At 40.5% G+C, this 20,163-nt stretch overlaps 3 protein-coding genes across 4 annotated transcripts; 2 read left to right on the top strand and 1 right to left on the bottom strand.

Annotated features, from left to right (window-relative positions):
• Positions 1-2,149: 2,149 nt before the first annotated feature.
• LOC137105049 (putative homeobox protein NANOG2) lies at positions 2,150-4,132 on the top strand. The gene is made up of 4 exons (XM_067487000.1): positions 2,150-2,417; positions 2,829-3,172; positions 3,265-3,408; positions 3,767-4,132. Exons 1-4 carry the CDS (start codon positions 2,150-2,152, stop codon positions 4,130-4,132), a joined length of 1,122 nt encoding a protein of 373 aa, XP_067343101.1.
• A 3,108-nt stretch (positions 4,133-7,240) lies between these two features.
• Positions 7,241-10,524, top strand: LOC137104846 (homeobox protein Hox-D3a-like). Its single transcript, XM_067486601.1, has 4 exons — positions 7,241-7,781; positions 8,367-8,710; positions 8,803-8,943; positions 9,290-10,524. Exons 1-4 carry the CDS (start codon positions 7,379-7,381, stop codon positions 9,623-9,625), a joined length of 1,224 nt encoding a protein of 407 aa, XP_067342702.1. The 5' UTR covers positions 7,241-7,378; the 3' UTR covers positions 9,626-10,524.
• Positions 10,525-11,008: 484 nt separating this feature from the next.
• tm9sf1 (transmembrane 9 superfamily member 1) lies at positions 11,009-19,962 on the bottom strand. Of its 2 annotated transcripts, none has more exons than XM_067486599.1 (9): positions 19,398-19,962; positions 18,043-18,254; positions 14,819-14,950; positions 14,423-14,545; positions 13,506-13,864; positions 13,021-13,175; positions 12,715-12,900; positions 12,011-12,284; positions 11,009-11,541 (listed from the first exon to the last, which is right to left on the bottom strand). In XM_067486599.1, exons 2-9 carry the CDS (start codon positions 18,247-18,249, stop codon positions 11,148-11,150), a joined length of 1,830 nt encoding a protein of 609 aa, XP_067342700.1. In that variant the 5' UTR covers positions 18,250-18,254; positions 19,398-19,962; the 3' UTR covers positions 11,009-11,147. The 2 variants fall into 2 exon arrangements, with proteins under 2 accessions (XP_067342700.1, XP_067342701.1); XM_067486600.1 differs by lacking the exon at positions 19,398-19,962 and adding an exon at positions 19,266-19,385.
• Positions 19,963-20,163: the final 201 nt, after the last annotated feature.

The following is a 20,163-nucleotide window of genomic DNA, read 5'->3' as shown; positions in this document are numbered from 1 at the left end:
AGCTTCCATAATCAGTAGGCCAGTATCAAAGTTAGGCTTTCCCTGTGCTTGTCTGAAAAAAAAATCAGTTTCTCTTACAATATAGGATGCATCCTTTACTCATTACTGTTTGGTTAGTGCATCACCTCAAAAATGTAAATTCATGCCTTCTGATTAAAATACTGTGATGGGAATTCATAAAGACACACTTGGAATACAGTTCAAAGTAAATAAACACTAACTGCTAAAATGTCAGTGTATGAATTTTTAAATTGGTATTCAGCAGATTTCCTGATAACTCACAATTATAATATATAACTTATCTGGCTATGTTTAAGGGTACAGCAGTTAAATGCTTATATTGTGCTTTGCCTGCCTTAAGAGAAATCATGTTCCAGCCTGACACCCTGAACAACAGAAGGTGTGGGCCCATAACCCGGAATCGATGAATCGAAAGAATCAACCAGCAAGACAAAAAAGTGTTGAATGATGTTTACATTTCTTCTCCAACGTAAGAATTAACACCATTTCCAAATACAAAGTCGGATGAGTCACCAGCTTTGTACACGTGTGTTTGTACGCAAACAGTTTTATAGCAATTAGCGAATAGCTAACAAACATGTTGCTGTTAACGCCAGACAGAGGATGGAAGATTGTAACTAGAGCTGAAATGACATCTTTATTTCACGTTTATGATTTTTTTGACTGTTTTTAGCAGTTTCCTCTCGTTGTTCGTTAACTAGCACGTATTAGAAAGAGCACTGATTTTGTTGAGTAGTAAGTTGGACTTAACCTGAGCTTCCTGCTCCTCTGCTGCAGACAGAGACACTTGGATGAGCTTTGCCTCACACACAGAAAGAAGCTGCCCCACAAGCATATTCTCATATTCGCTAAAATGGTGTCTTGAAGAATTTATATGAAGTCATTACAGAAATATTTATATTTTCGTGGTCGAGTTAACCTTTTAAGACCTTTTAACATTGTAAAGTAATAGTTATTGTCCCAAAACTGTACATCGCGAATCTGTGTGTCCCAGGTGTAGTTTTACTTGTCCCCTGGACAGCGTTAGATTTCAGCCCTGCTAGAGCCCTTCAAAAACCGGTTCTTTGTTCATTGCTTCATTGGGGGGAAGGGTGGACTGGCTTTATCTAAATAATAACTATTTTAGGGTGCGTGCAGATGCAAACCTAAACATCCTATCAATACTTAAGGCCTTTTCGTGGACTAGCTTTAACAGCACTAAATTACCCAGATTGCCAAATGTGCTCTGCGTGATCTACACACACACGTCAGCGTGTTTATTTAGATTTAAAAATATAATAACTGTGTAACAATCCGAAAATAAACTTTTATCCCTCTGATTTACTGGTTTTTATTCACTCTCTTCTCTCTATCGCTGAGCCAGAGTGCGTTGTATTACGGCCACGGACAAATCAAACTGTCATTAAAGAAACTAAATCGCTTCACAAAACTTCACAAATGGCTGGTGGACAACAGGCACGGAAATTTGGCTATAATAAAATAATTGCCATTTATTACGTATCAACGAGCCGTTCAAAAAAACGTGCTTATTCTAATAAGTCCCTTTGCCTTTCCTGTTGTTTACGTTGCGCGGTCTGTATTTGCGGTGTGTATTTTCATAATCATAAAGTCATTTGGAACAATGCATCAAGTAAGCACAGCTTACAAATACAAGAGGCCTTTGGAGACATTATACCGTGTCAGATACCTGATACTGAGACATCACAAACTAAAAAAAGATATTAAGCGGGGCCTTCATATTTAATTTAAAGATCTTAAATGTACAGCTCAGCCATTGTTAGTTATCAATTTTTAAGGTTTTCATTTTGTAACTTTTTTGGCTGCAAAGCTGAAAAACAGAATTTAAATACAAGAAACTAACTTAAGCGACCAAAGAATACCTAACTGTGGCCCCACCATCAGTGGGACCAGCAGATTGGCTCACACAAAAACACCCACCTATGCCCCCCCCACCCCCCCAACACCTACACTTTCCCTATATAAAAAAACCCTCCGGTGACTTACTTTATACTTAGTCTGCTAAGATATGTAGGATCGTCCTGCTCGATTTAGAGTAATTTTAGCAGCGGTTCTTGAGCTGGTTTTACTTTCTTTAGTTTAGCGCTTTTCTCTTTTTACTGCTAAGGACATGGCAGAGCCAAATCCTGAGGTAAATTACAGCTATTACAACACTTCATACTATGCCTACGCTAGTGGCTTCATGTACGAACAAGGACCCCAACAAAACAACGGGAACCTGAGCGGCTTGGATGACACCGTGGACCTGAGCCACTACAACTCCGGGATAACGCCGGCGAACTACGCCGCACCACATCAGGCTACATACGATGCGGAAAGTGAGGTCAGACGGACCGAGAGCGAGTCAGCCAGTGATTTGGAGGCGCACGTTTCCCCAGGTATGTGTCGAGATCACACATAAGCTAGCGGTTTGAGAGGAGCTAATAATGAAAGATAACTAGCTTCTAGTGTTAAGACCAAATAAATGTTGTGCACAGAACGTTGTACTTTAATCTGCTTACGTATCCCTGTTGGCTCTAAAAGTGAGTATTTCTTCCCCAGAACTAGCCACGAAGTCCAGTCGAGTTCCATTTTAAATCAGACGTTCTGTTCAAAATCCCGCCACTGGCTCTATTTTCAAAAGCCAAGTGGCGACATCTCGCGACAGAATTGGAGACTAGCACCAAACTATATAATAACGACTCACTTGCGGTTATAGCATGGAACAGAAAACAAAGTGGTTTTTAAATGTATGCAGTAAAAAATAATAATGTAGGGAGTTTTAAATTGATTATTTCCTCCTTTTTTAGATTCATGGAGCTCTAAAGGTAGCGGAGCAACAAGTCTCCCCCAGGCAGACCCCACTACCAGGGTGAAGGAAGATCAGGGCAACAACGCCATCAGCAGGAGCCCCGACGGCAACAATCATGTCTCCAGTTCTCTTTTGGGGGAGACAGTCACAGTGACCACAGAGAGCAACGTTTTACATGTGCCCCCAAATGCCCCAGCGAAGTCCAGCACTAAAGGAAAGGTCCGTGCAGCCTTCTCAGAGATGCAGATGAACGCTCTTGTCCAGCGCTTCACTGTTCAGAGATACCTGACTCCAGGTGAAATGAAGGATCTGGCGGAAATGATTGGGCTGAGTTACAAACAGGTAAGGAGTTTTGTAGAGGTTGCTAGATCATAGGAACCACAAAATAACCTAATGTGCACTTTGTGAACACTTGGAATCTAATGTGTTTGTAGGTGAAAACTTGGTTTCAGAACCGAAGAATGAAGCTTAGGAGGCATCAGAAAGACAACACCTGGCTGTGTGAGCGCTCCAACACCAGGAACGGCCCGATTCATGGAACCATGTACAACAACAACATTCCCCAAAACGTGCCACCTGTAAGTAGTTTGCACCACATAACACAATAGTCTAACTGTTCTTTTGTATCAGGAAACACATAAAAGCAAATTCCTCAATTCTGACATACTTTTTTAGGTTTTTGATGAATTATACACGTTGTTAGGTTAAAATGTTGTAAAGGTGAATAGATAATTCAACTGTTGTCCTGCCCAGGGTTTTTGTTAACTGATAACAAGAAATGGTGGTTTGGACATAGAGCAAGACATCGATAATGGAGGCCTAACCATAGTAGCGTTATGGCCTTAAAGGCGAGATGAAACAGCATAACAGTATAATTATAATATGATGCCATTACTAAGTTAGATAGTAATTTGAAGCACTACTTGTTTCTTTCAGTTTCAAGGAGAGACCCAGCCCCAGTTCAGGGAGCATTACAACCACCATGTGATGCCGACACCTTTTAGGGAGCCTCCCCTGCAGAACATGAACTTCTGCTTGGCTGCTATGGACAATACTGCTGGATCTTCTGGCTACGCCTCCTGGTCTTCCAACACATCTCAGACTGCTGTGCCCACCAGGCCCCAGATGGATGGTTGGTCCATCCCGCCGGGTGTTGGCCATTATGAATACAACCCCAATGCATTCAACCCACCATCTGCAAATAACACTTTTTATGATACAAGCTTCAAAAGCCAAAATATAGAGCCTGTCAACAGCTGCCGCTTCGTCAACACAGGCATTGTACATAATGCCAGTCAGTAGGATTTGAGTTGATAAGCCTAAAATCTATTCCGTGTTAAACAACAGCAATGTTTATTCAAGTTTTCTCACTGTAGATTACAATAACCAGAGGTCATTATTGGGTACATGTACCTTGTTTGTATTCCTCTTCAAAGATATCTTTTTATCTCCTTGTTTTATTTTTATATGCAACTATTTAATGTGCACTGGTGTGTGCAATTTATGATACTGGGTGGATCCAACTTGGAGCCCGTCCTTTTTTTTTTTTATTGCGGTACATCTTTAAAGCAAAGTACCGATACAAATCTGATGTATATATATACCAGTGACTTTTTTCCTGTAAATACAAGCTTACTTTGGCGACAAAATTTTCTTTTTGTTTGATTTTTGCTGTGACCCTAATATGGTTACATTACATTTATATATTTTTATAATTTCAGATTTAATTTGATGGATGTAGCACTAAGAGCTACTATACTTTCTAAAAGATGATGCAATTTTAATATGGTTGTGTGCAGAAGTGAACAATGCTTCATATGCAAGCCATCAAGAGAAGTGTGGCCATTTAATGTCTTAAGATTCAAATGCCACTAGTGCTCAGAAAGCTGTCTCTTTGTGTTGTAAAGTGGCCGGTGTTTAGCAGGGGGTTGCAAATGCGGCAGGGCTCCTGAAAATTGCAGGCTCAGTTCTTTCAGTTGATGCCACCGAGGACAGTGAGGGGGAAGCCAACCAGCACCCGATTACCCAGGAGGAGTAGCACAATGCTGGCCGGCGGAGCCGGCTTCGGAACAGTGGAGCTATTTTAATTAGTCATAGAATTTATTTTGGTGTAGTGTAAAATCACTAAAGTGCTGATGCTTTGACATAGATGTGGTTCAGTGACACCTGTTCTCAGTGCAGCAACATCAGTAAATGCTTTATCTAAATGAACTCTCCATCCTGACTTGTACACACACAGGCTAAAGCACATTTTACAATTTATTAAATGGTTCAAGCTGCTCAGGTTGGTATCATGGACAGCCTGTTAAACAGTTATTTTTCACTCAGCTAAAACAAACCACACTTTCATGTAATGCCACCGTATGTTGAGGACACTACAACAAGTCCTTTCAGGCTAAAGTTCTGTCCTAGGTGGTTATATTCCATATTTGGTTGAAACAATGACAGTCTACGGTCATTAACTAGTTAGTAAGGTTGGTAAGGGTGTACATTGCTTTCCAAAAGGCTGGCTTTATTTTATAAATCTACACTGAATTTTAAGCAAATTTGAGCTCAGAATAATGCTTAATATGAATTTGCACATTAAACTTTACTTTAATCAACAACAAAAAAAAAACATTCACTGCTTCCATAATTGCTTGAGAAAGGTGTGGCATTCTACTGATCAGTTGTTTTAGATTATAGTGAGATTTCCTCCCAGGCCATTACTTCTGAAAGGTCTGCTGTGCAGGTTGGGTAGTGTTCAAGATCTCTTTGGTCCCGCTTCTCCCACACCAACTTGCTGGTGTTCAGATCTGGTGATTGAGCTGGTGAAACAATCAGAGTCTTCCAGCAACTACTGCTTCTCCAAATATTTATTACACAACTGCAAAGAAAGCGTGGGGTAACTGTGTTGCAGCAAAATGTAATTACCCCCAATTAGTTGTTGCCCAGAGGAAATAGCATGCCTCTGTATGAAGTAGTATGCTGATTGAGGATGCCTTGCACATGATGCAGATCACCCACTCTCCAACAGCCAAAGTATCCTCAAGTCATCATGTTGCCACCTCCATGCTTCACTGTGAGATAGGCATCTGTCCTCTATCCATGACCTTTTGTTTGACAGATGTTACTTACTTGGATCCAAACACCCTAAACTTTGACTCATCATACAACACGACTTTGTTCAACTCATCTATAGTCCAATGTAATTGTGTTCTTGGGCGAATGTCTCTATAGACTATAGTATACACCTTTTAATATATCGTTCATTTCTCGGCTATGTCTTGTAGATAATAACGTTCTTTTCTCTTTTTAGCTCTAATTTACAGTGTTCACTCTGCCTATGGAGGAAGGGCCAAATATGAATTCATATTATTACTTTACTGGACATGCACTTATATTACGATATCTCACCACCGGAGAGGGAAACGCATGATCCATTCAATAGCATCTGTACATTTTCTGGAAAAACTTAAACGCCACGATTTGGTCTGGCAGTCTATGAAAGTAAAGTTTAACGTGCAAATTTGATTTGACCATTATTCTGAGCTCAAATAGGCTTAAACAAAAATTGTTTTACATTTTTTGGTCAATTTACAACAATTGACTGAACCAACAAAACACAGCCTGTAGGTGTTTGGTTAACTGTTTTTAACAGGGAAAGAAAATAAATCTTGCATAACACAATTAACGCATAGTTCATTCTATTCCTAAGATTTACTGCTTTGTTCTAGCTATGGCTGCTTCCAGAGACAGTGAATTTTGCCCATACGTTCTTTCCTCATTCCGCAGCAGTGTTAATGGCCTGTGTATTTTATTGATCACAAAGCCATTTAGGTCTAAACATCACGTATCTGCGTAAGCTCAAAGACAAAACGCTTTGGGAGACAAGAAGATATCGGACACATGGAGGAAGTGACTGCTTTGCATATTTCGAAAATCCAACCTTCACAAAAACCATTGTATGTCTAAAATAATCTAAGCTCAATTGTTAATGTTAATATTTAGTGCATTTTTTTGTCTTTCAACCTGTAAATTAGAATTTATTAAAAAAAAACATTTATTTAAAAATTATCTAAGTCACAGAAAAACTTACAGTCCCAACAATACCGGGAGCAACAGACTACCTCAAACCAAAAAACCCACCCATTACACCTACACTATCCTTAAATTAACAAGGTCTGAACAGTTGTGGAAGAGTTACGTTTATTTGTCTACTGGGTCAGTGATTATCAAGCCTGGTCTTCAAAGACCCCTGCGCTGATGATTATCGGCATCAGGTGTGTTCAGTCAATCAGAAGCTGGAAGATAGGAATTCAGTGTCTTCTACCTTGTCACCCATGTCTGAAATGGTATCTTCCACATTCTGATTGACCAAACACACCTGATGCCGGTAATCAGAAGTGGTTAGTTGGAGCAGTAGTCTTTATTTACCGGGGTTGAGAAACATAGTTTTCATATGAAGGTTCGATTTTAAGTAATTTTAGCAGTAATACTGGCTGGTCCTGTTTTAAATTTGTTTGCTTGTTAGATTTTGGCGTTTTTAATATTTTTATTGTTAGAGACATGGCAGACTGGAAGCCGCAGGTAAATTACAACTACTACAACAGTTCATACTATGCATATGCTTGCGGCTTAATGTATCAACATGAACTTGATCAAAACAACGAAAACCCGAGCAGCTCGAAAGAGATCATGGACCTGAGCAACTACAACCCCGGGTTAACGCCGGCCTACTATGCCGCACCCGCCATTAACAATACCCGGGACAAGCCTCTGCATGGCATTTCAGAGCAGCATGCTGGCACTTTCCAAAACCGGGGCTCCGGGGTTAACGTCATCTACTTCAATGACACCCAGGCAGGCTGTCTGCGTCAAGCGGCACAGCAGGCTACCTACGGTGCGGAAAGCGAGGTCAGACGGGGCCCTAGCGAGTCAACCAGTGACTCCGAGGCACACGTTTCCCCAGGTATGTGGCTAGATCAGAGCTAAGCTAGCCGTTTACAGAGCTAACGCTAATGTTGTCAGACAAGTGGCTTCACGTCTTATCCCATTTAGACTTTGTAGAATTTAATGTACATAACGTTACTTTATAGTCCGTATATCTCCCTATTGGATGCTAAAAGCGAGTATTTCTTTCTCCAGAACTGGCCACGAAGTCCAGTTGAGTTTGGACGCTTTGTCCAAACTCCCGCTACTGGCTCTATTTGGGAGAGTGAAGTGGCGACATCTCGCGACACAATTTGAGACTAACAGCTCACGTGACTAATAATAATAATAATAATAATAATAATAATAACATGGGGAATTTTAAATTAATTATTTCCTCATTTACATTCATGGAGCTCTGAAGGTAGCGGAGCAACAAGTCTCCCCTAGGCAGACCCCGCTACCAGGGTGAAGGAAGATCATGGCAACAACGCAAAGCCAAGTGGCGACATCTCGCGACAGAATTCGAGACTATCGCCAAACTATATAATAACGACTCACTTGCAGTTATAACATGGAACAGAAAACAAAGTGGTTTTAAATGTATTGTTTCCTCCTTATTTAGATTCATGGAGCTCTGAAGGTAGCGGAGGAACAAGTCTCCCCCAGGCAGACCCCACTACCAGGGTGGAGGAAGATCATGGCAACAACGCCATCAGCAGGAGCCCCGACGGCAACAATCATGTCTCCAGTTCTCTTTTGGGGGAGCCGGTCACAGAGACCGACGAGAGCAACTTTTTACATGTGCCCCTAAATGCCCCAGCGAAGTCAAGCACTAAAGGAAAGGTCCGTGCAGCCTTCTCAGAGATGCAGATGAACGCTCTTGTCCAGCGCTTCACTGTTCAGAGATACCTGACTCCAGCTGAAATGAAGGGTCTGGGGGAAATGATTGGGCTGAGTTACAAACAGGTAAGGAGTTTTGTAGAGGTTGCTAGATCATAGGAACCACAAAATAACCTAATGTGCACTTTGTGAACACTTGGAATCTAATGTGTTTGTAGGTGAAAACTTGGTTTCAGAACCGAAGAATGAAGCTTAGGAGGCATCAGAAAGACAACACCTGGCTGTGTGAGCGCTCCAACATCACCCAGAGCCCAAATCGTAAAACGGTGTACAACGGCAACTCCTCAAACGTTCCACCTGTAAGGTTCATTTAACCAAATGGCATAACTGTGATTTTTAATTTGAAAGGGCAAAAACGTCTATTTAGATTTCCAATTTATTTGTATTTTTGTTCAATTACACACGTTGTTGGGTTAAAATGTTGTAAAGGTGAATGAATATTTCAACTGTTGTCCTGCCCAGGGTTTTTGTTAACTGATAACAAGAAATGGTGGTTTGGACATAGAGCAAGACATCGATAATGGAGGCCTAACCATAGTAGTGTTATGGCCTTAAAGGCGAGATGAAACAGCAAAACATTATAATTATAATATGATGCCATTACTAAATTAGATATTAATTTGAAGCACTACTTGTTTCTTTCAGTCTCAAGGAGAGACCCAGTATATGGAGAACCACAACCACCCCGTGATGGCGGCACCTTTTAGGGAGACTCCCCTACAGAACTTGTACTTGGCTGCTATGGGCAATGCTGCTGGATCTTCTGGCTTGGCTTCTGGTTCCTGGTCTTCCAACACATCTCAGACTGCCATGCCCACCAGGCCCCAGATGGCTGCGTGGTCCATACTGCCAGGGGTTGCCCATTATGAATACAACCCCAATGCATTAAATTTAGCTTCCACGAATAGCACTGATACAAACTTTGAAAGCAAAATTGTAGAGCCTGTCAATGCAGGATCTGTACGTAGTGCCAGCCAGTAGTCTGGATTAGAGTTAATGAGCCTAAAAGCTTTGTGTAACACAACAGCCATGTTTATATTCAAGTTTCCTGACTGTAGATTGCAATAACCTGAGGTCATTGTTGTAAGTTTAATGGGTACATATGCATTGTTCAGTGTCTTTTTTCATCGTCTTATTTTTATATGCAACTACTTAATGTACTTTAGGGTGTTCTTTGCACTTGATACTATGTGCATAAAACGTATTTTTTTTTTTAGTTTTGTTTTTTTGGTACAGCTTCAAAGCAAAGTACCTATACAAATTTGATGTATATGTATACCAGTGACTTTTTCCTGTAAATACAAGCTTACTGTGGCAACAATGGTTTTCATTTGACTTGTTTTGCTGTGACCCTAATAGGGTTTATATTTTGATTTCATATGAGGGGATGTAACATTGGAAGCTACTGTAATTTCTGACACGTTATGCGACTCTAACCAGGTATTGGTGGAAAGTAAACAATGCTTTATATGCAAATCATTGAAGTGTGGCCATTTGATATCTGAATCTTCAAATGTCACTGGTGCTCAAAGACCTGAAGTTTTGCCCCCAAGTAGGCCCATTAGTGGAATTAAGGTACTGGCAAAAACAGTAATGCACAGTGCAAGTATTTCCATGGTACAAAGTTCTTATTATAAAAAGCATTTGTCATTCTTCAAATGATTTTGCTATAATCTTTACATAAAGATTAAACAGGAAATTAAGATAATTATCAAAATGAAAAACAAGTCTGGATTAAAAAAAAACCCACAATGAGTTTGCAATTTGGTATTCAAAGCTTTTACTCAAAAGACTATATTTACAACAGAACCAAAATCACAATGGGGACCATAACATATAATGGCAATATTGCGCTCATCTTCAATTTTCAATCTACAAGGCATCACTCTTCTGCTCTGCTGGGTCATGTGCAGCTTGACAGGATCAGTGCAAAATATAACTTTTTAATTGGGTGCTGCAATTTTATGTGTGGGGACTATTTGAAATATTAACACAATGTAGCAATATGTATCCAGTAAACAAATGGAAAGTAAGGATATAGTATGTAGATCCTGCTCAGCCTTGATAGACCACGAAGAAAGAACCAAAACAAATGATGCCACATGTACAGGGAACAAATCAATTTACTTACATAAGCTCCTATTGTATATTTTACACATTCACTCCTGATGACACACAGTCATTCATTAGCACGGAAATATCCTATTTTTTCATTTAATATAAGGTCACCCTCTCCCGACACACTTCTGTCCATCCAACCATTCAACTGTCCTTTATTACAACAATAATAGCTCCAGGCTCTATTAGATTCCTGTTAAATCAAGGTAAAGGCCCCTGTTTCTCCTCCCATTTACCCCACAGGAGGTGTGGAGGTGTGTGTGTGTGTGTGTGTGTGTGTGTGTGTGTGTGTGTGTGTGTGTGTGTGTGTGTGTGTGTGTGTGAAAGAGCAAGAGAGGAGAATGAAGATTGTCCATGTGTGAAATGAGGAAATGTCTAGTCCTGTCTAGTCCATCTTGAGGCTACGGTAGATGTACCGAATAAATGCCAGCGAGGCCCAGAATGACACACTGCCCAGCATAAGTGAAAAGACCAGTGCCGTGAGAAGAGAGTACCCAAAGAACTCTGTGCTCTGCACCAGTCCACTCATAGAGGATCGGTTCCGGTAGTAGAAAACGGAATAAACGAAGATGAAGAGGCCAGTGGAACCAGTGCTCAGGACACTCCGCCACCACCACCGGTAGTCCTCGCCTGACAGTAGGAAGTAGGTGAGTGCCACAGAGATGCAAGCGCCCACTGAGAGGAGGATGGCAAAGACACACAGCAGGATGCCATATAGAGTGTAATGCTCTCTGCCCCAAACAGTAGCAAAGATGTAGTACAGCTCCACTGAGATGGCACTAAAGGAGAGAAAAGATGGGAAGGAGGAAATAAGCATGTTAATAATTGAATTCAAGCATATAAAAGTAACACAGAAGCTCAACAAACCCCCAATGAGAGAGAGAGATATAGCAGATCACTGTCCGCATGTTGATTTGGCACAGTTTTTACGCCGGATGCCCTTCCTGACGCAACCCTCCCCAATTTCTACCGGGCTTGGACCGACACTGCACAGCTGGGGAGGGGAATGGGCTGTTAGGGGTTCAGTGTCTTGCCCAGAGACACTTCGACATATAGCCGGGACTGGGGATAACTTGGACGACTACCTTACCAACTGAGCTACAGCCGCCCCCACCAATGATATTTTCATTTATTGACAATAAAATGTCCCATATTTCGCTTCATGCAGTATGGGGCGCTGGCACTTCATGCTGTAAACATTTTATTTATTTTTTTTTAACCACGTTTCCACATTCAAGAACCACTAACCTGAATGGCAGGAAGCCACCAATGGCCATGTGCACAGCTGTGTGTTTGTACCAGGGCTGTGGCGGGATCTGTCGTGGGATGTTGCGAGTGCGGCAGGGCGCCTGAAAGCTGCCGGCTCGATTCTTTCCCATGATGCCACCGATGACGGTGAGGGGGAAGCCCACCAGCACCCAAGCACCCAGGAGAAGTAGAACAGTGGTGGCCGGCAGAGCCTGAGTGGAGCCGCTCCACCAGTGAATCGAATTCACTATGCTCCACGTCAGGAACAGAGGAGCTGTGGGAATAAACGACCAAGCAGGTAAACGCTGGTATAGGCATCGTTTTAAATAGGTTTCTAAAATCACGCTTTGAGTAATTTTGAGTGTTGAAAATATGAGCTAATGAATGATGAATACATAGGAAGATGAACGAATACTTAGCCTAATTCTAATAAAGTAACCTATTAATTTAGATCTATAGACACCATTTCAAGGGCAAATTTTCAATATATAAATCTTCAGTAGGAGTTCGACATGTCTTCCTAAAATTCGTTCTCAAAAAATATGAGTCATGACGGGAAAAAAAAGGAACTAAAGAGCTCTTCCATGCAAAATAAATGGGTATGAGAACATAGTAGGATGAGATACCTTGAATCTATTAATATCCATTAATAAATGGATAGTAAAACAAAGTAAATAATCCCAAATCAGTCTCCTAAGACTCACCAGAGAAGAGAGATGAAGTGAGGATGATGTTCCACACCCAGCGCTGGCCATTGATCTGCGTGTAGAAGCTGCATGAGATGTAGCCTGACACACAGCTGGTCAGAGCATACAGGACGATGGCAGCTGAGTTTATGGCACCATGGCGGTGCACATTGAACATTCCCAGCAACGCCATTACGATGATTGCTATAACAATGAGTAGACATTAAGGTGACTGTGATGTTCTGTTAAACAGCCTGTGTGTGTGTTCACATTAAGTTACAGTAGGTTAGCTGTGTTTGTGTGTATTTGAGGATGAATAATCACCTGTGGCAAGGGTAAGAAACTGAGCCCCAACTCCCAGAATGGAGCACAGTAGACTTTTGTAAGTGGGAAACCTGAAGACTTCAGTGTGTATGATCTTCCATCCATTGTCTCCCTGGTCCAGATCATCACAGCCACCCTCCTCCTCCACATTGTATCTGCAAATTAGGTAAATGTGTTTTTTAACCAGATTGTTATAATGTTTCCTACAAGCAGATAGAACACAGGAAAAACTCTAACATGTAGCTGAATATGACATTGATTGACAATGTATTCAAATTTCACCTTTAAAGCCCCAAAGCAACATAGTTATGTGCTTATACTTTTCATAGTGTTAGGCATTTCCCAATTCACAAAACATTGTTTCAATGAGGTGTGAAACAAACACCAGGGATGCTGGTTTGTACTGAAACTGTTTGATATCCTCTCATTTAGTAGGATCTTTCATGTTGAGGACACAAATATCTCATACTGCTTTGCTAACTGACCTGGCAAAGTCATTCTTGAGGACCCGCATAAGGATGATGATGACGAAGCCCAGCAGCAGCACCACCAGCACCAAAGAGTTGATGATGGACAGCCAGTGGATCTCCAGTGTTTTGGGAAAGAACGAGTAGTCTCGGAGGCGCTCGGCTCTCCGGGCGTGAGGCAGAGTCGACTCAAACCAGTGAACGCTGTAGGTGTGGGTGACCGTGAGGCTTCCACCACCCACGCCAACTCCACCCACTGCTGCGCCTGCCCCTTCCTCCAGTGGAACAGGTTTGACATCTTTCACTGAGACATTGGCGAAGATGACAGAGTCACCATTAAATTCGATGTTGAAATCTAGATGAGTCCACAAACCCACCTGGTGGAGGAGAGAGAGGAAAGGGCAGTAAGAGAAACATAGGGAGACAAATAGGAGTTTACATAAAGATGAACCTTAATAAATGTACACCGTCTCTCTGGCTCTTATAAGTCCTGTCTACCACACATATCTCACAAGCCCTCAGAAGCACAATAAAGAATAAACTCAACTAAACTGATACAGATGTAGCAGCTAAGAATTGCTGCTCTCAGCCTGCCTCCCTTTTAGCCACCACCCGGTCTCCTGTCCCGTTAAAGGATGTGTATACTTTTTAAAGAGTAATATTTTTTTTGTTTAGGCAAGATTATCATAGTTGTAGGAAATCTAACAAAGTCACCAGCACATACAGTTATCATTCACATAATTGAACACTATGGCAGGTATGATCTTTTTACCCTGAACTTTCATTTTTAAAGATAAAAAATAGCAATTTGACTGACATTGCTGTAGGTCATAAAAGGCTTTACATAAACTTAGTGACTGTAACAACCAGTTATCCCCAATTGCTAAGTACCAGGTTTATCAGTGCTGGGGGTGCTGAGAGCTACAATGATTTACCTTGTGGCTATGAGGTAAGAAGCCGCTCTCTTCAATGTATCCCACAAACCCCCAGATTGGAATGTCATCCAGGACAAATTCAAAGTAGTACAGCTCTTCAATAGCTTCACGGAGCTGGTCCACCTAAAACATACAAACATTTAAACATATCCACATTTTCCAGCACAACTAATATTTGCTGGGATATCTTTGCCATTGCGGTTTGGTAGATCTTAAAGCAGGATTCAAACTTTCAAAAATGAAACATCTGTAGTTGCTCTGTCTAATCACTTCTCTCCCCAGAATCCAAACCAGACTTTTTATATACAAAAGCTTCTCAGCAGTGACAAAAGACAATAATACGCATTATTTGTGTGGCAGCATGTGTGGTAGTTTACAAAGTGCCTATAGTAATACCTGTTTCTCTGAAAGTGTGAGCTGACAGAGAGTTTTTTTCTCTGTATTCTCTTTGAACCGGATCTGATATAATGACTCCGCCATCCTGTCACCATCCAACACTTCTCCCAGACTGAGGGACTTGTGGTGCACCTATAGAAGTGACAAAAGCAGGATAGAAATATAATTTGTCATAATTCAGTGACCAAGTGATTCCAAAACAGCACATTGTCTGCTATGGGGCAGTTACAACATTTAAACACAGCTCCGTTACTGCTGTGATAAATTTGGGCATGAAACAACAGAAGCTCACTCTCAACAATGATTTTTCATCAAAGCCAAGTCAAGAATTAAACCGAAAAAATAAAAAGGAACAAATCTTGTGTTATGTTGACAGGTATGATCTTGCAACAGCAAGCAGGTGGGCAAGTATATAGCACAAAATGAAAGCTTCGAAATGATAACGCTTGTATTTTATAGTGCTTCAAAAAAAATGTTTTTAACATTCCTTCTAGTAAAATTTTGCACATCTTTCACGTAATAGTCGTTTTATTTGGTAGAACAAAAAAAAATACCATCTTAGTGTCATTTTATTGAACCCAAATTTATGATCATACAGTGGGTTTACAAAGTATTCAGACACAAAAGCGACAATATTGCCATTTATGGCCATCGTTCAACATTTTATAAGTTTAAAACAGATCTATTATGTTCTCTTTCATTTTAAGGATCTTTCAATGGAAGTGATTTGGGCCAAACTCTTCAGTTCTTGTTCTGTGCAAAATGTTTTTAAATGTGTATCTAAGCGGTCTGAGTTTATTAAATCAAATGGAAATTTTTCCACTAGATTTTTTAAATTTACAATTCCCACTTGCCTTCCCTTGACAGTGTTTTCCTGTTGAGTTTTGGAGTCAAAAGAAATTGGAGTAAATTTTATACTAACAACACTGCAAATTTCGAATACATCTATGTAATGTGATTAATTTGGGACGTTGAAGCCTTTTATTGTCTTCAGATAAACTTTTTATTACAATTTTACACAGAAAGAACTCTGGATTCCCGCAACCCAACCCCAAATTACTTAGATAATAGGTATCATTTGAAAGGATCATTTTAGGGCCTGTATTAACAGAAGGGATGGTTACAGCAAGTAAAAACTGTTTCAGTGTTCATATAAGGACCCGACTTGTTTTAGGAAACAGAAGCCAAAATGTTAGCCCACTGTTTAAGTTGCACATTGTAGCATGAAATTTTACATTACGGCTGTGTTTCTACAGAACAGTCTCTATTTCAGGACATAACAGTGTCTAGGACACATGGCTTAACAGGTGTTTCCCCTCGCTAGGGTGTGTTAAATACCTTGGTAATGCAAGTACTGCATAAGAGAACTCTCAGATGAAAGTTGACCAAAGAACTGAGACTGACAAATGAGAGTAAAACAAAGACATTGGTCAAACTTACCAAAATGGAAATTTTGTAATAATAATTTAGAAGTGGTAAGGTAAGGTTTTGGGACTGGCAGTGGTGGTCCGAGCCCGGTATAAATTGGGAACATCTGTCCAACAGATCTGAGACAATCTTTGGGAATCAGGCGTTGATTTGTCAGTGATCACTGTCTAGCAGAAAAATGACCCGAAACGCACAGAGACCACTGGAGGATGCTAACCCCTTGTTAGCCACAAAACAGGATTGACAGGTTAGATTGTCAAGAGGTATTTAGAAGCGCAAAAATAGTTTGGGAGAATGTCTTGTGAACACATAAAAGTGGGATAGCAAGCAGTGAGCACTACATCATTAACACTACAATGGTAATAAAGCAGATCTACGCAGAAAACATAAGCTAGTGTGATGATGAACACCCTAGGATATGATTGCAACACCATTATTGCAACATAAAGACAACGTTTGTATTGCTGCAGCATTTGATCTGTAAGGCTAGATCCTCTGCATAAAAGGTGATGATAACTTTTCCTCTTTTTAAGGCAATAAAAATAACTAACTTTTTAAAGACACTGATGAATCATTTATTATTATTATAAATATTATTATAACCATTAGATTATTATTATTGGGCCTATTAAAAAAGTATTGGCATAATATTTTCATGTTGTGGATTTGATGCATAGTCCCAGAGCAGCATGCCAAGTCAGTGTTTTCTAGTCCCCTAAACTCAGACAGATAAAAACTGTCATCAATCCAATTATAAATCCACCCCTGACTGATAAAAGTGATGATATACATTGTAATTCACTTGGGTAATACAGTGTCCTCCTGTTTTTGTTCCATTGTCCAAATGCCATTTGCTTCACTACATCATTAACACTACACTGGTGCCTTTGAGCAATGGCCTGAACCCCAAAAGCTCCACTAGAGCTGCTCAGTGGACACAGGTCAGACTGTGGTTTTATTTTGCAGCTTCCAATCAAATCGAAATCCCCATAACCTCTCATAATTTATCTATTGAGCGGCAAGGGTAGTGACATAACATAGTGCTGTTTCTGTAAATGTGCTAGTTTGATGAAGGGTGTGTTTTTGGTGAATATGAGTGCAGTCAATTGCACCCAGCACATTGGGGAAATTGACTGCATTATAGAATTTCTCTTTGATTTCTTCTTTCTTGCCTGTTGATCCGTTTGGAATGTAATATAACTGGCTAACTGATACAACGTGACTCTCAACACTTGAGGCTGTATTTCCCATGGGTCACTGTGCACTGGAATGAACCAGTAGCCAAAAAATTTGAAGTGGAAACGAGCTTTGATCATGCAGGGTTGTGTTTTTCCTCTTAGCTTTCAAATTACTCTTCATTCTGTTCGGTCATGGAAAAAATTACTCCCCAAACACATTCTTCAATATCAACAATGATTTATATGAGTTATAAAAGCCACCATGCTGACAGCAATGATGCCAATATGAAACCTTTTTTTTTTTTTTTACAACAGATGCAATGGGGCATTAACCCTGAACGTGAAATTATCTATAAATGCATAAATATCTTTGCTAGGAACATATTCAGTATTGCAGCAACTTCCAAAATAGACATTGAGGGGTATAAAGGAATGTTCCATTGTCCAAATGCCAGTTGGCTGGCTGTAGGAAATCACTGTAGTTTTGTGGTTAAATAAATATACAGCATCTTTCTGATGTGTCTTTTAGGTGTTATCCTTACATTGGTGTCTCAAGTAGCCTCAATCCTTTGTGTGTTACAACAACTAGATATGCACAGTGAAACAGAACAGACTCACCTTATCTGGCCTGCAAACAGGCAGGGTGTAGTAGTGATATGTCTCTTGGGGGTTATGATAAGGGCCCACTTTGTTGACATAGAGAGTCACATTGTCCCCCTGCTTGTAACCCACTGTCCAGCCGGAGAACAACCACAGAAACAGGACGCAGTGCAGGACCATTGTCCTCTGGCAACCTCCAGGCAGGTGTCCTATTCCACACTGCATGTCCCCTGTTGTAAAGACAGACAGTTTATCATCTCACAAGGGACACTGTGAAGAGTCATATGTCAAGTGGCATAAATATATAATTTAATGCAATGTCCATCCACCCACGTTGTAAAAAGAAACTGACTATCAGTCAGGGGTGGATTTATGATTCGATTGATCACACTTTTTATCTGTCTGAGTTTAGGGGACTAGAAAACACTGACTTTGCATGCTGCTCTGGGAAAGACTATGCATCAAATCCACAACATGAAAATTTTATGCCAATACTTTTTTAATAGGCCCCGTAATAATAATCTAAGAATTATAATAATATTGATAATTATAATAAATGATTCATCAGTGTCTTTAAAAAGTTATAGTTATTTTTATTGCCTTAAAAAGCAGAAAAGCTATCATCACTTTTGATGCAGAGGATCTAGCCTTACAGATCAAGTGCTGCAGCAATACAAACGTTGTCTTTATGTTGCAATAATGGTTTTGCAATCATATCCTAGGGTGTTCATCATCACACTAGCTTATGTTTTCTGCCTACATCTGCTTACTTCTTCAAATATCATGATGTCCAAGTGCCCCAATGACACTGAAATAGATTTGAAAGATGCACTGGTTTCAGACCAGAGCAGCTGATAAAACAGCTTCATGCTGGCACCAACTGATTATTTGTCAGTAATGGTCTGTGTCAGACTCTCTTCTTATGTTTTCAGAGTAGGATCACAGCTTCATTTCTAGCCCTTTTGAACTCTGTAATTCCAGGTCAGCACCAAAGCTCTTAATTGAAATAATTTTTGCTAAAGCCCCTGTAGTTTTGCAAAGCTCTTAATTGAAATTATTTTTGCTAAAGCCCCTGTAGTTTCGCTTATGATTTAATACTTAGTCATCTCTTCTGGATCATTATAAACAGCCAACCCAGATATCTTTTCCACTAATGTCTACGTAATGGCTAAATTTGACTATTTCCCCATTACTAGTATAAGTGTTCAAGTGTCACTAAACGCAGAGCACATGCCACTTACCTCGTTGAGATGATGATGAGGGGCCTCAGGGATTCATGTGTAAACAAAAACTGCACACCAACACTTGAAACGCAATTTTCATGTTGAGCCCGTGAAGGCTCACAGAAATGCAGTTAGCATATTATTCCCTACCTGAATCACCGCTGTGTCACTTCACCCCGATGCTGCAGATCCTACAGAACCGGTTTATTCGCCGGATTCCTCGAACTTCAGGCCCCGTCAGGCTCTTATCTGCCCCGGTTTGCTTAGAAGGTGAAGCTCGGTGTAACGCTCACAACTAGCTAAACATCCTCGAAACCACCAGTGTTTTGTATCGCAAAGTATTTTGCTTTCGGTGTGTTCATATCCGGGTATAGTGCATTTTATTGACACGAGACAACGTTAAAGAAGCGGTTCCGCACCACGTCACCTTAAAAAATAAAAATACCGACGGCTCTGTGGAGTTTTCCGGAGTGGGCGGAGAAACGAAGACACGCCTCCTCGAAGCTAGCTTGATATGTCTTTTCCCACAAGCTAATTGAATAGAATTTTTGTTTTAACGCCAGCGAAAACTCAACATTGAATCGTCTCGATTGTATTTGATACCGGATATCCTTCCAGCCGCTATGAACCTTTTTTCCAAAAAACTTTATTGATTACTGATTCAAGTTTACTTCATGAAGCCCAGAGAAAAGTTACCTTTTTTTTCACAGGTCTTACCAGTCACCAGTTCTCTGTCTTGGGGCTTCAACCAGCTTTTTTCGACAGTTTGAAAAAGGACTGTACCAAATGAGCTAATCATGGGTGAAAAAACAAACTAAATGGAGAGCAGATCAGACAGTGCAGCAGCAGTTGCACTCAGTCAATGGATTAGATTGACTATTGACTATTAGATTCTCTCTTTTAAAAGGCTGCACAT

This window comes from Channa argus, chromosome 19, assembly GCF_033026475.1.
Source record: "Channa argus isolate prfri chromosome 19, Channa argus male v1.0, whole genome shotgun sequence".
NCBI lineage: Eukaryota > Metazoa > Chordata > Actinopteri > Anabantiformes > Channidae > Channa > Channa argus.
Note: the sequence above shows the minus strand (reverse complement) of the source record. Positions and strands in the feature narration are given on the sequence as shown.